Source organism: Ictalurus furcatus, chromosome 23, assembly GCF_023375685.1.
Source record: "Ictalurus furcatus strain D&B chromosome 23, Billie_1.0, whole genome shotgun sequence".
Taxonomy (NCBI): Eukaryota; Metazoa; Chordata; class Actinopteri; order Siluriformes; family Ictaluridae; genus Ictalurus; species Ictalurus furcatus.
Window position 1 is genome coordinate 1079190 of NC_071277.1, and position 15110 is coordinate 1094299.

The 15110-nt window shown below is 41.7% G+C and overlaps 2 protein-coding genes across 9 annotated transcripts in view; both read right to left on the reverse strand.

Moving 5' to 3' along the window:
* Positions 1–8041, reverse strand: part of LOC128599849 (fibrous sheath CABYR-binding protein) — a 32676-nt gene extending 24635 nt beyond the window's left edge. For 7 of the 8 annotated variants that reach the window (XR_008384479.1, XR_008384478.1, XM_053611851.1 and 4 more), the window contains exons 1-6: positions 6483–8041; positions 5005–5079; positions 4671–4899; positions 3443–4567; positions 1030–1194; positions 39–287 (exon numbers count right to left, since the gene is read on the reverse strand). Coding sequence is in view for 6 of the 8 variants with exons in the window: in XM_053611851.1 (XP_053467826.1) it covers positions 39–287; positions 1030–1194; positions 3443–4567; positions 4671–4819 (1688 nt within the window). In the remaining 2 variants the exon portion in view is untranslated. Of the gene's footprint in view, positions 1–38; positions 288–1029; positions 1195–3442; positions 4568–4670; positions 5080–6482 lie in introns of all 8 variants that reach the window. The other variant, XM_053611850.1, reaches the window with a different exon arrangement.
* Positions 8042–8263: 222 nt separating this feature from the next.
* otulina (OTU deubiquitinase with linear linkage specificity a) lies at positions 8264–14773 on the reverse strand. The gene is made up of 3 exons (XM_053611858.1): positions 14052–14773; positions 12496–12617; positions 8264–8797 (listed from the first exon to the last, which is right to left on the reverse strand). Exons 1-3 carry the CDS (start codon positions 14160–14162, stop codon positions 8365–8367), a joined length of 666 nt encoding a protein of 221 aa, XP_053467833.1. The 5' UTR covers positions 14163–14773; the 3' UTR covers positions 8264–8364.
* Positions 14774–15110: the final 337 nt, after the last annotated feature.

A 15110-nucleotide genomic window follows, 5' to 3' on the forward strand; every position in this document is an offset into this window, starting at 1 on the left:
CTACTAAAATGAATGATTTGGATGACAGAGATACTTACTCCTCGTGCTCCTCCTCCTTCTCTGCAATGTTTTCTATGTCACTCACAGGTATCAGTGCAACTTTCAAGTCATGGCTACTGCTGAAAATAATCTCTCCTTTTTGGGCCTGGTTGCTTTCTGCATTTTCTTTTTCGTCTTCTGTTGTTGTCTCATCATTCTCACTGGCCTGGTGCGCTGGCTCCATCTCTTCCATGAGGTCATGATCCAGTAAGAATGCCTCGACTGGACCATTTTCATCAACTTGCTCACTGCAAATGAGACAATTTGGGTGTTATTATAAACAAGTGACGATTCTTTAAATGGAAGTACACATTAAACTTTATAGCCATGCATAATAAATTATTCATTTATAACAGTTGAGCCATTGCGTTCTAAATAATTTTCGTTTGCCCTCTTGTGAGTGCAGTAACACATCACAGCCACATGCTGTAATCTCTAACACAATATTAAATCTCATCCGCAAATGTCTCCCTCATGACTAATAGTTAGGAAAAATGATATGTGCAGATTTATAAGCATGTGCCTGCTACCAAATGCATTATGAAATGCCACACTATAATTTGTGTATCTCTATAAATAATCATGTATTCTCAGAAGGCCACTCTCAAGTTAAGAGATCATAAAATTATCTGCTTGGCCCAGGCCTGTTCAACTCATGTGCGATGAAAATACTGCTCATATGTGAATTTCTTTTCACAAGCAAAATAAAGATGATACAACTAGTTGACAGTTCAAATAAACTTTTGTTTATAACATGTTCTCGCTTGGTCATTTTTCATCTTTGGCTACTTACTGTTGAATTTAAATAGTAAACTTAAAAGCCTGTTAATAGACAGCCCAAAATTCCACCTTGTGAGCCCAAAGTAAAAACAGGGTGGTGGATGTGCTATTATTAGTCCCCTTCTTAACGTCAAAACAAATTTAGAAAGCTATTCTAGACCTTTAATTCCACCTGGTGGTGGGAAGTGTAAAACAACAGGAAGTTCTTACTCCGACTTCTCTGTAGATTCAGGCTTCTCTACAGGAGCGTGTGTGTGCAAACCATTCTGACAAGCCTCTCCAACATCTTCCTTTTTTACACACTCGGTGATTGTCATCTGGACTTCTGCATTGTCTGTGGACTCTGGTTTCTCCACCTGCTCTGCGATGCTGGCACTAGAGAAGAGAGACAAGATTTAAATGGAGATCACCTCATCGATCCTGATCTCGAGGCTACACAGCTGTGTACTACACATAAAAGGCTCGATCTGTGTAGAGCAGTTAGATATCCAAGAATATTTATGTGACTTGGCATCCTAATTAGAACTGAACAGGAGTCAAAATGACAGCTGATACAGAATAATCATGGTAAAGGAAGTCATATGATGCTTAATCACTGCAGGTATTGCACAAATGATCAAAACCTCAATACTTTTTCAATGCTACATTAGTAAGCAATTCAATCATTTTATTGTTATATACTGATGTATTGCCCCTATAGACAAGTCAAGTGGCACATGCTAATTTAAGCTGAACAGACAGAATCATGAAAATAATTCGTTATTCAGCAAAGATGCTAATGAATTCTGTACTCTAAATTTATGTAATAAATACAAAAAATGCCTTAATTTCAAATTTATAGCTAGTTTATGTATGTGAACAGACAGTAATGCATGTAAGCTTATGCTTCTAGGAACAACATACCAACATATAGCCTACATAATCATGACAAATATCATGTGATGAACGCCAGATAAGGACACTGAACTTTTTTTTTTTTTTGCCGTTGTGTCATTCTGGTCTTGGGCTTTGTGATATTGCACTGTGTCCTGCCAGCAAAGTCAAATTTAGGGTACTGAGAAAAGTCTATTCAAATTACAACCTATTTACTAATTAGGCTCTGTGAAAGGAAATAAATTTCTAGGGCAGGAGGTGGCAGTAGTATTCTGGTGCTTTCTACCCCCAAAAAGACGACCCAGAAGAACCAGGCCTATGGGGGTTGGGGGAAGAAAAAACAAACTTATGCTAAAAATACTATAGAAACAGTACTAAGGATGCACGTTTGGATATACCATTAGCACGGTACTACCGTGCAGTTTTTGGATGTAGCCCAAGAAACCAGCCTAGATACAATTCTCACACAGCTGTGAATCTATGCAAACGTTTCTTGTATGTTTTACTATACTATATCAACATAAGACCTATGGGCAGGAACTTGATACTGATATCTGATAGTATAAGCCAGACTTACAGTAGTCTTGCACTAAACATGGCCATAAACCACCTACTTTCACAGGAAGCAGATGTTTGTCTGACCTCAATCTTTGTAGTGTCAATAATCAGGTGCCTCCATGGCATAAAATACACTGATCAGTCATAACATTAAAACCACCTACCTAATATTGTGTAGGTCCCACTTGTGCTGTCAAAGCAGCTCTGACCTGTGATGCGCAGTGTGTTCTGACACCGTTCTATCATAGCCAGCATTAACCTTTTCAGCAATTAGTGCTAGAGTAGCTCTTCTGTGGGATCGGACCAGAAGGGCTAGCCTCGCTCCCAACACGCATAAATGAGCCTTGGGCGCCCATGACCCGGTCACTGGTTCACCAGCTGTATAGCAGGAATACCCCACAAGACCGGCCATTCTGCAGATTCTCCGACCCAGTCCTCCAGCCATCACAATTTAGCCCTTGTCAAAGTCGCTCAGATCCTTATGCTTGCCCATTTTTCCTGCTTTCAACACATCAACTTTGAGAACTGACTGTTCACTTGTTGCCTAATAAATCCCACCCCACTGAGACGAGGTAATCAATGTTATTCACGTCACCTGTCAGTGGTTTTAATATTATGGCTGATCGGTGTACGTGTGTGAATCAAATGAGGAAAAAAAAAAAAACATTTAAAAGCCAATCCAATACTGATCATTAGATTCAGGCCAGTATCCAGACAAACTCTGGATTGGAGTATATCCAATTTTACATTTTGTTGTAGCAAAAATATAGCTAGTTATAGCACAAGATCAGAAGTTGTGAAATACTGCACAGACATGCAGAAGCTAAAAATAAGACTCCACATGTGCCCTCATTTGTTTGCTTTGTCTGATTTGGTTCTCTTCAACTGGACTGATTCAATAAGCTGAAGAGCCAAGAGGACACTTTCCCCCTCCAACATCAATTCAGCAAGTTCAGGGAGTGCTAATGAGGGCTGACTAGTGCCAGTGATGAGGTAGGGTGCAGTGCAAGGAGAAAAACATTACTACAAAAACTACAGGTGACACTGGGCTGCTGATGCTAAATAGTGTCCAGTGGCTAACATTTCACTGGTTGTTGCAGAACCATATTATAAAAACATAAAGGGCAGCAAGACTAGTAAACCAGTAACAAGCAATGCAAAACAAGTTTGATTACCAGTAATGTATGCTCACCTATTACTGTTGGCAGGGGGTTCACACATCAGCTCTTGATTCTCAATATGTGAAGGTTCCTCACATGGTTTCTGCAATATATCAGTCGATTCAGGTACTTCTACCTCCACCTCAGCTGGGTTCTCATCTTTCAAATCACCAGTCAAGTCATCCATGAGGCCATTTTCTATATAGTTCACAGTGGATTCCTCAGTAATGTTCACTGTTGGAGAGGACTCCTGCTCTGAAGTTTCCTGAGTTTTAGGAGGTAAACGGTCTTCTTTCATTTCAGACATGGTGGAAACAACATGCTCTTCATGGTTTTCTAGCACTTTACCAGCAACTGATTTTTCAATGGCTAATGCTGTTTTATCTACCTCACATGAGGGCTCTGATAAAGAGACCTCGGGTTCCTGACTGGAATTTTCTGGTAGCAAGGTATCTGCTCTGTTCTCTGCTATGTCCTTTGGAGTCAGGAGTCCTTTTACTTCATGTTCATCAATTGTCAAGTTATTCAGAACTGGCTCCTTGTTTTGGAGGGTATCCATCATAGGTAAAACCTCTTCTACAGGTGTTTTGAGTTCCTCCTTCTCTCTAGCTACCTCACCAGCTTCTTTATTTCTTTTTATCTCAGCAGAATCCTCATTTTTATCTGCTTCAGCTGGTCTCTCCTCGGTGTCCTGTTCAGCAACCTCCTTCTCTGTGTCCACCTGCGCATCATGTAGCTCATCAGCAGGACCTTCTTCTGCTGCATCCTGCACCATCAACTTATGCTCACCTGCTTTGTCCTCTTTTTTCAGTGCGTCAGTTAATTGAGCCTCGGTTTCCTCTTTCACTTTAGCCAACTCTGTTGGTGCATTAACTACCAATGTATCAGTGACTTCAGTGGCAAAAGTCGGGGTCTCTTTTGTAGTCTCATCATCCTTTTTCGTTTCTGTGGCTGTAGTTGCAGCATCTACTAGTTCCTCTGGCACTTCTGACACACTTTGGCTAGTTTGTGCAGTGAGAGAGACATCAGTGTGGAGCATCTGGATTACAGAACCATAAGAACTCTGTACAGACCCCTCAACTGACTTAGGAGCTGCTTTCGGTTGCGTGCTGACTACATCTTTTTCTTGTCGTATGCAGTCTGCTTCATTTTTGCTGCTGGAAGAATAAAGGAGCCCCAAGAAATAAATCATTACTCAATCTTTTATTATTACTCTTCTTCACACTGCATTTGTCAAAGCAGTTTTTTTGAGCACCTTACCTCTCCTCAACCTCCAGTGCTTGGCTGACGCAATCAGTCGTTAGCGGCCTGGCTGTAACCTTCGAATCGGGCGAGTTCAGCAGCCCCTGCGTTTCATCCACCGTATGATCGCACGGGTTTGATGACGGGCAGCAAAAGCTGTTTCCCATGTTAATGGTTTACAATTGCTCTCACCCAATCATCTGAAATGGGCTTCAAACTTCCACTTTTTCCTCAGTTAAAGACCAGACTGAAGAATATCCAAATACATCAGGACAGGTTTGCCAACATCTCAAGATACAGTGTTAAGTGTCCGCTACTACCAACGCATATGAACATATTCAGCAAGGTATACCTGTAATATCGCAACCTGGTGACAGCTGATTATCAGCAGAGCCCGACGTGGTCCAGTCTGGTCCTACATTCAAGCCTGTTAACAGCAAAAAAATGAACAATTAACAAATTAGTTGTTATTGGGTGTAGGGGTGGCAAAGTGTTTCAGCACACAGCATTGCCACCTCACAGCTCCAGAGTCCCTGGTTTGATCCTGAGCTTGGGTTACTATCTATGCAGTGTTCCTGTACATGCACATGGGGGTGTCATCGTCCCCCCCTCCGCCGCCGCCCAGTTCTCTGGTTTCCTCTAACCTCCATGCTGGTAGGTGGACTGTCTATAATAAATTGCCCTTAGGTGTGAACGACTGTGTGTGTGTGTGTGTGTGTGTGTGTGTGTGTGCGCGCATAGCGCCATGTCATGGACTGCCATCCCAGTCATCCCATCCCGGATGGGATGGACTGCCATCCCATCCGGGGGTGTATTCCTGCCTCATGCAGTGTTCCCAGGACAGGTTCTGGATCCACTGTGACCTTGACCAGGATAAAATGGTAATTTAAGATGAATGACAATGAAAGTAGGCTGTAATGAGACAAAGAAACCTCAAGTATGCTGCTGTACAGGTTTATACCAGTGCAAGAGGGGAGTGAAACATTGTCAGATAGCCATAAGCAAGTAAAACACAGTCTTAAACAAGTTCTTCAACAGATAAATGACAACACAGTGTACAGATGGAAGCAACAAGTAACTGGAGTTGCAGTTCCAGAATGGGGTCAGTAGGGTTTATACTTTCACTGCGGCATTCGCACTATGTGTAATATGTAAGCTAATACGCGTCTCTGTAAATCACTGCTATGCTGTCCTACCGCTTTAAATACCAGAGCAAAAGTCTGTCATTGTGATTTTCAGCATAATCACTGCTGTACCCTCGTCTTTTCTTTTTAAAGCGTGTAGTTTGACCTGCTACGCATCTGTTTACTGCACTTTCTCCAAAACCTGGCGTTCAGCCGCAGCTCTGTTCCTCACAGGCGACTCGAACTTTCTGCACTTGTTCCTCAGATGGTGTTTTGGGATTATATCGCTGTCAGCTTCTTTAACAGGTGTCTCTGGTCTGATTTCACTCCGCCTCACTAGACTGAAGGAAAGCAACTGAATAAGAATTTACCTCAGTGATAAAAAACGTACCACTCTGTGCCGAACACGGACATGCGCCGAACAATGAAACCGTTTACAACGTGAAAGCACAAGATATTTTACTACACGGACGATTAAAAAAAAAAAAAAAAAAAAATACAATTTAAAATAAATTATATTAGGGGTATTTTCCAAAAGTGCGACAAGTGCTGCTGCTTTACGACAGCGCGCGCTCTAAACCTGCGACACGCATTAAATTGCTAATGCTAACAAAACTACTTGAACCCTCGCTTTTATCATCTTTATGTATAACAGCGTGTATCTAATTATGGTAGTATATTAATTGCACACTTCCCTTTTACCTACCTAATTGCTGCAACCTCTGCTTGACATATGTTGAGACACCACCATTTTCAGCAACCAGGAAGTTGGACTTTTACTGTAGTTTCGCTTTTCCTCCTGGACCACGCCCACTCATGAACTTCTCAGATACTTACAAGTGAAATACAGAACACGTTGTCCGTAACAATGTCTTAGACCGGTGTATTCGTGCTATAAATGGAGTGAGGGTTATGGAGTAACGTGATTCCCAACGGTTTTAACTAAGGAAGGGTTTAAATTAAAAGGTCTTGCGCAATTGTAAGGCTAGAAGACTTGAGCCGCGTCCCAATCCCCATACTAGTCAAGTATTTTACAACTAAAATAGTCTTAAGGCAGCCTTACAAAGAGGTATAGCTTGAACAAGGAGTCGTAGGAAAATGACTAAGATAAAGTAATAAGAAATGATTAAATACTAGTTCGCAATGCTAAGATAGAAAAAAAAACAATGATAACATTTAAATGAAAAACATATTAAAAGCATTAGAAAGAAAGAAAGAAGCCTTTATTTGTCACATATACATTGCAGCACAGTGAAATTCTGTTCTTCGCATATCCCAGCTTGTTAGGAAGCTGGGGTCAGCCATGATACCATGATACGCCACCCCTGGAGCGGAGAGGCTGAAGGGCCTTGGTCAAGGGCCCAACAGTGGCAGCTTGTCGGTGCAGGGGCCCGAAGCCCCCGACCTTCCGATCAGCAACCCAGAGCCTCGACCGCTGAGCCACCACTGTCCCTCATTAAGAACTAGGAAACAGCTAGTTTATACTGCTGTGGCTGGTTGTAAGCTCAAATACAGTACGTATTTAGTCTTTCGATAACTCACACAAATGTAGCATGCAGTAAATAACATATAGATGGTGTCCCAAAAGTCTCCGTACATAGGGGAAATAAACACTTTTAGCAAAATATCATTATATATAATATATACACACACACACGCACACACACACAGATAGATAGATAGATATAATAAATGTGCTCATTATAGTGTCATTAATTAATTGTTCTATAGTAACAGTTTAAACAAGGACTTTAATGTGGATGCTCCACATAAACTGATTTGAAAATGTATGTAATCATTGATATCGGATTTTTCTGCAAGGAATGATTTGTTTAATCTTTTTGTAAGCAGTTTCTAGCACCAATGCGTTGTAATAGTCAGAGGTAAAACTGTAGCTTTAAATTTTCTGACACAGGAAATCTTCAGGACCGAGGCCTCTTAACATGCACATATAAAACACACAGTTTCTTCACACCTTCTCACCTCTCATATCAGTCTGTACACGATCTTGCTGAGGTTTTTTTTTTTGTGTGATTCTTGCAGCCAAACATGCTTGATTTTGCTGCGGCTTTTTTCTAAATTTGTGATGGAACTTGGGAGTTTTTTTTTTTTTTTTTGCTTCCCCCCCCCCCACAGAAAATTACCTGAATTGGTGAAATTGCTATTGCAGGAAATGGTTTTGCATGCTTTTTCGCAGTGATGTTTCTTGGTAAATGAAATCTTTTAGCTGTATTCCTGTTAGACTTACATGCATCGAAGCGGGTCTTGGCCAAATGCACGTTGTGATTAAGTCACATGAAACATTTTGGGCCAAATCTGCAGTAATTTTGAAAAACTGCAAGCTCCTCCAAATATTGTGGAGTTTGCTTGATTTTGCATCAATTTCTGCAGTTGCAAAATCCTGGTGGGACTGGTATATGGCTTTACAAATGACACTGAGTTTGTCTTTTTTCTGTCAATGGGACACAAAACACTACATTATGGATATTAGTTTTATGGAAATAATTTATTTTGATGCTTTGTGTAAAAATCTAACACGGATAACAAGCCATGAAATGGAGGCTCACTTGTAGTATAATAAATTCAGTTCAAATACACGTGCTTCGGAGCTGCTGAATATGGAGCCTCAGCTCTTCAGGGAGTCCCATTTCAGTCACGAGCTCCATACACTTGTGAAGTAACTGCTCCAGACTCTCACCCTTCACAAACAAACTCTCAGTATGAGTCCCAGCTGAACTCTCACTAATGTCCTCGTCACATCCACAGCGGTCACTCTGTCCTTTCCGGCAACATTCACTACCTTCATCATTTCTGCAGCAGTCAGAGCCTCCACGATCACTCTGATCTACACCCAGGTCATCCATCTCTCCAACAAGCTCTGATACACTGGAAGAAGGCAGCTCCTGAGCCTTGCGCATGGCCTCAAATATGCCTTCTTCATGTTTCTCTACTTTCTGAAGCAGCTGTGTGATGGGCTCTGAGCTCATTGATGGCTGTGACTGACACCAATACCGCAGAGCACTGTGGAAGGCAAGGACAATGTGTCAAATTTATCATGTCATCCATATACACAAATAAGCTAATTAGTAATGATATGGTGAAGTGATTTAAATAACTGAGCTTGGCCTGGATGAAAGAAGAATAAGAAAAAGGCCTTCCATCCAACTACAGAAATCCAGGGATATACAAATCACTAGCTCAAATGTCCAGAAGAAGCACGTCTTGAAAGTAGGTTGAACAACCAGAAAAGATTTAAAAAAAATAAATAAATAAAAAATCTACTCCTTATTGACGTTGGCAAAACAAATGCTCTAATTTGTTATGGAAGTTCAATGCCCTTTACATTGGTGCAACACACCTCAATGATGTAACTTGCATTTACTTTCGAATCCTATCACCTCCTGCACTACACACACGCTGCACACGTGTTTTTATTACTAGGATGACTGCGTGCACTCGGGGAATACCAGCAATCTTTTCAGAATCAGGAACACACAGAAAACTCTGAAATGTGCACACACTTATGAAACTGTACACAGTACATTTCCTCACAGATAAGCATGTCCACACAAAATATACACACTAGCTAGTCCCGAATAATATATTTTATATGTGATGTGAGAACACAGCTCGCAGCCTAAACTTTCTAACGCTTTGTTAGTAAAATTATATCACTTAGTTGTTTATTTCCCTGTCTGTATTAATTTACTTAACATACAAACTCTCTCTCTCTCTCCCTCCCTCCCTCCCTCCCTCCCTCTCTCTCTCTCTCTCTCTCCCCCTCTCTCTCTCTCCCCCTCTCTCTCTCTCTCTCCCTCCCTCTCTCTCTCCCCCTCTCTCTCTCTCCCCCTCTCTCTCTCTCTCCCTCCCTCTCTCTCTCTCTCTCTCTCTCGCTCCCCCTCTCTCTCTCTCTCCCTCTCTCTCTCCCGCTCTCTCTCTCTCTCCCTCTCTCTCTCCCTCCCTCTCTCTCTCTCTCTCTCTCTCGCTCCCCCTCTCTCTCTCTCTCCCTCTCTCTCTCTCTCTCTCTCTCTCTCTCTCTCTCTCTCTCTCTCTCTCTCTCTCTCGCTCCCCCTCTCTCTCTCTCTCCCTCTCTCTCTCCCGCTCTCTCTCCCGCTCTCTGGTATTGTATTGCATTAGCTTTTTTAGCCCAAGTAATTATGCTTCTGGGCAAACAAAACATTGAACTGGGCATCACACAGCAGCAGCACATTAGCACATAAAAGATACAAAAGTTAACAAAACATCTCAGAAAACACTGCTGACTGGCAAATGGAGAGTACACAGAAATATTGTGCAAATCTGTGCACATAATGAGAATGGGCTAGTTCTGGTATGTGCAGGATAATACAGAGGCACACTGAAGTCAAGCAGAACAGCCCACTCACATGAGTGACCTCAATAATGGTGGTGATGTGACAGAACCTTCTCCAGAGAGGAGGAGAAAAACAGCACTCCCATCACCAATTAATGATCTGGGTGGGTACATCGTATGTATATTCTTTATGTTTATACCCCTTTTATAAGTTTTTAGAGATCTTGTTGCGTGCAAAAATATTCAACCCCTTTGGAATTTATTAGATGCGTCTGTAAAAACAAACGATAAATGCACATATTCTTCCTGCAAGTATTTTATTGCATACCCATGTTCTCTTACATTGAATTTTCAAAGTCAAATTTAATTACTGGTCAGCAAATATTTCATAGAAAATCAAAAACCAAATTATGCTGCTTGCATAAGTATTCAACCCACCCATGTTCCAGAAGCTCTACATGAAACGTGTAGGTATGTCACGAGAACCGATACTTCGGTACCAACATTCTTAAAACGTGACGGTACTTATTTTTCTGCAGTAACATAAGTACCGGTTGTAATAAAGGTACAGAGGTTGCAATTCTTCCGGACCTGAACGGGGCAGCAAATACACGCAAGTGTTTTAGTCGGTCCACAAGTGGTGAAGAAGAAGAACGCCTACAAGCACACGGGAAAAACTACAGAAGATTAGCTTAGCTCCGCCCCAACTCGTTGAGAGGAAAAGAGAGGAAAGCTAGTATTGGTTTCCGGTGTGTAACCGATGCTAGCGTTCATTTCAAACAAACCGAGGTAACACCTGGAATTTGGTGAAGCACCTGAAAGACCGTCCTATATTATGTTTGTTTGAGGCAGCTGGTATTGTGGCCGTGAAACCAGCTAACGTTATGCTCCATGTAATGTTAGCGATAGCCAGTTATTTGTTAACGATGCTAACATATTGCAATGTTATAAACTACCTCCGAATGGGCCACCATGCATCGCCATTCAGCCCGTGTCCCGTCAGCTAAATGTAGCCTAATGTCACTGATAATTATTCAAATGTTCATGCTTTTAATAAATCTTTTTGGCCTGCCACCATATCAGTGAATTTAAACTAATGCTTGCATTCAGAGTATAAAGGGGTGTGTATGTGTGTGTGTTTAGGAGTGCACCTTAGCACTTGTTATTAGTCATTGTCAGACAGTGTTTGATAACTAAAATATCCCCCTCTTTCTCTCTTTGCCAGTATCAGCCAGAGGAAGATGTCCTCCTGGAGTTTTTAAATTTTATTTATTTATTTTTTAAAAACCATAACGTGGTATCGACTTTGGTATCAAGTATCATGTACTTTTGGTGGTATCGGTACTGACTACTAGATTTTTGGTATCGTGACATCCCTAATCGGATGGTGGCTAGAAAAAAAACAACACCACATTATTCAAGACAGCATGAGAGTGACCCAATGATGATGTGTAAGGGGAACTAAGCCCAACATACTGCATTTGGCTAAATTTCACACCCCCGTGTGTGGTGCAAACCTAATGCAGGATATAGTTCAATTAACACCATCCTTACAGTGAAATGTGGTGGTGGAAGCATCATGCCCTGGGGACACTTTTTATCCTCAGAACCTGGACTTGTAAAAATTAAGGGTAGAATTAAAACAGTGGGGTATAACAAGACAATCTGATTCAGTCTACTAAAAAAAAAAAACTAAAGCTGGGAGAAACCTCACCTTTCTGCAGGACAGTGGTCCTAAACACAAGGCCAAAGCAATGCAGGAGTGGTTAAAAAACAAAAAAGTCAAAGTCCAGATCTGAATCCCACTGAGAGTCTATGGCATTGTTTGAAAATTGCAGTCAACAAATATCCAACAAACCTGAAGGACCTGGAGCAAATCTGCCAGGAAGAATGGGAGAAAAATCACTCCCAAACAGTGTGCAGAGCTGGTAGGAACTTACCCCAGCAGACTTAAAGCTGAACAGCAGCCAAATGTGGTTCTATAAAGTACTAGTCTGAAAGAGTACTTATGCAATCAGCACTGTCAGGTTTTTTTTTCTTCCCCTTACAGATCTGTTGACAAACAGTGAATTTTGACATTCAGATCATATTGGTTTGGAATAAAATACTGTCTGGAAAAGTCATTTGTAATCAATGACTGATGACAAGACAAAGCTGATGACTTTTAAAGGGGTTAGAATACTTTTGCAAGGTTTACAGGAGGGGAATACTTTTGCACTTTATAAAGGGGGTATATACACTAAGTTTAGACCCCCTTTACACCCCTAAGCTTTTAGATGTATAAAGGGGGTTGTCAACTGTTAAAAGGGAGATTATAGGTTTAATCTTGGCATAAGCAGTATGGACACAGGGGTTTGTTCTGCCCACTTCCAAAAAGGAAAAACAGTCATAACAGGTAAATACTTACCTAACAATTCCTTTGAATTGACCAATAGCCTTCATTTTAACAGCTCCTTCTCTGTAGCCCAAGTTGAAGCCCTGCTGAAGGGAAGCCTCTTTGCCTGCATCAATTCCATCCCTGAAACCATCCTGATAGAAAACCACATTGTCCATTCCAGTCCCATCCCTAATTTTATTATACCAAGTTGTCATACAGTTGTTCCACACCGTTAATATAGAAAGGGTGTTTTTGCAATGCAGTTAATCAAAACATAGTTTTAAAATGGATAGCACTGATATTGAAGCACCCTGCTGAAAAAAAACAAAACAATAAGCGTCACAGAAATTCTAATGGTTTCCACTACATACAAATGTCATTACAAACCATCAGCTAACCATTAAAACCATTACTGGTCGTTAAATGGTATCCGCTAGCAGACCATGCCACCAATAGAAGGCAACAAATTATGGATAGAGACCCACAGGAACCATTACAGTTTCCATTAAAACCATTACAACTTCTTTCAGGGTTTCTATTGTTTCTTTCAGCAGGGTAGGAAGCTTTGTTTCCACACAGCTCCAGGGTCCCTGATTCCATCCTGAGCTCAATACAAAGTTATTTCACACACGTTCCCCAAACTATTAGTACAGAAAATGTGCAGTTTTAATATAATTAAGACCACCTCTGGGCTCTCTGGTTTCACCCACCTTCCAAAACCATGCTTGGTAAACTGGCTATGCTAAATTGCCCCTAGGTGTGAATGTTTGAATGCACAGTGTCTTACGGCTGTCATCTCATCCGGGGTGTATTCCCGCCTCACACCCAGCGTTCCCAGGACAGGCTCTGTATTCACCACAAACCCTTACCAGGATAATACAATTACAGTAGATGAATGAATAATATTAAAATGTTGTCTTTCCCACTCCAAACACGCTGCCTGTTTCCAACCCCGCTGGAAAAACAACAACAGAAACCATCAAAGAAATTCTAATGGTTTCCACCACAAATACCATTACAATCCATCAGCTAACCATTAAAACCATTACTGCTCCTTAATGGTATCAACTAGGCATAACATGCTGCAAATAGAAGGTAACAAAATTACCAGTAGAGACCCACTGGGTCCATTACAGTTTCAATTATAACCATTAGAAATATTACAAATTCTATGAGGGGTTCTGATGTTTTATTTTTATTTATTTTTGGGGGGCGGGGTCAGCAGAGAATATCAACCCCAAATACTGTATCCTGGTCCACGTGATTTTACACTTATGTTACTTCCGGGAAACAAATAGCATGACTAATGTTAGTACGAACTTGCATACCGCTATTATTAGGCTGTGTGCTATTTTGAAATATTTATTTGAGGGTTTTTGTTTGTTTGTTTGTTTGTTTTGTTAGGAAGGCACCTTCACGAGAATATAAATACGTTCAAATAAAACGCAACGGATGTGTGGATAGGTTTCAAACGGTTGCCCGGCAAAGGTGAATATCCATAAAGATAACCCATGTGTGCACATATTATTATCGGTTTCACGTCAGCATTAGCGTCACACACGTGAGAAGACGGGAAACTGCCTCACCTTAGCTCGCTTTTCCATACTGCACCTCCATTCTTTGTTTTGAAGGCTGAGTTCATCCAGGTCCTCATCAAAAACATCATCGCTTCGCGGTACTGCAGTTACCCAGGACATGCTGACTAAAACGACAACTCTATCAGCTCACAGTCATCAATCTGCTTATTCCGAACATACACTACGGCCTCTTACACCCGTCTTTAAAGCCGCTTCTCCATAGAAACACGCCTGTGGAGGAGATCGCCATGTCTCTGACCACGTGACCATGTGACCACGTCATCAACCCGCGTCGTGTGTTTCCTCTTCTTCTCTTTCTTTGGTCAATTGAAAATAACATACATCGCCACCTATCTTCTGGCAGGTTTAGTGTTTGCCTTTGTAGAAACAATACCTTTCCCACAGGTAGGAGCAGATTGTCGTAAAATATCCTCTAAATTTCCATCCATCCATCTTCTATACCGCTGATCCTCTTCAGGGTCACGGGGAACCTGGAGACTGTCCCGGGGAGCATCGGGCACGAGGCGGGGTACACCCTGGACAGGGTGCCAATCCATCACAGGGCACACTCACATACACACTCACACACCCGTTCATACACTACGGACACTTTGGACACGCCAATCAGCCTACCATGCATGTGTTTGGACTGGGGGAGGAAACCGGAGTACCCGGAGGAAGCCCCCGCAGCACGGGGAGAACATGCAAACTCCGCACACACATGGCCCATCCTCTAAATTTCATTTTAGTAATTGCTTTATTCTTATCAGCGTCACTGTGGATTGGCAGGAATAGACCAAGGATAGGAAATCTGCCCTGCTGAAAAATCCAGCTTGGTCTGACCAGCTACCAGCTTCCAAATCACTGAGCTCGTCAAACTGTTACTGTAGACCACCTCTGTCAGCTGATAGTAGATGGAAACAGCTTCTTAAATACCTCTACTAATCAGAATCAGGCTTTAATAGCCAAGTACGCTTAGTCATACAAGGAATTTGCAAGCAGGGGCTGCTCTCCCTGTGGTGTGTGTGGGGCCTCATGCCCCAGTATAGTGACAGGGACACTATACTG

What these genes read in the sequence shown, in the direction of transcription:
- otulina (XM_053611858.1), bottom strand. Translation starts at nt 14,162, where the DNA reads ATGTCCTGGGTAACTGCAGTACCGCGAAGCGATGATGTTTTTGATGAG. An exon ending in GTATGGAAAAGCGAGCTAAG is followed by an intron (nt 12,618 to 14,051) that starts GTGAGGCAGTTT and finishes GTTTTCTATCAG; the next exon opens with GATGGTTTCAGGGATGGAAT. An exon ending in CAATTCAAAGGAATTGTTAG is followed by an intron (nt 8,798 to 12,495) that starts GTAAGTATTTAC and finishes TGCCTTCCACAG; the next exon opens with TGCTCTGCGGTATTGGTGTC.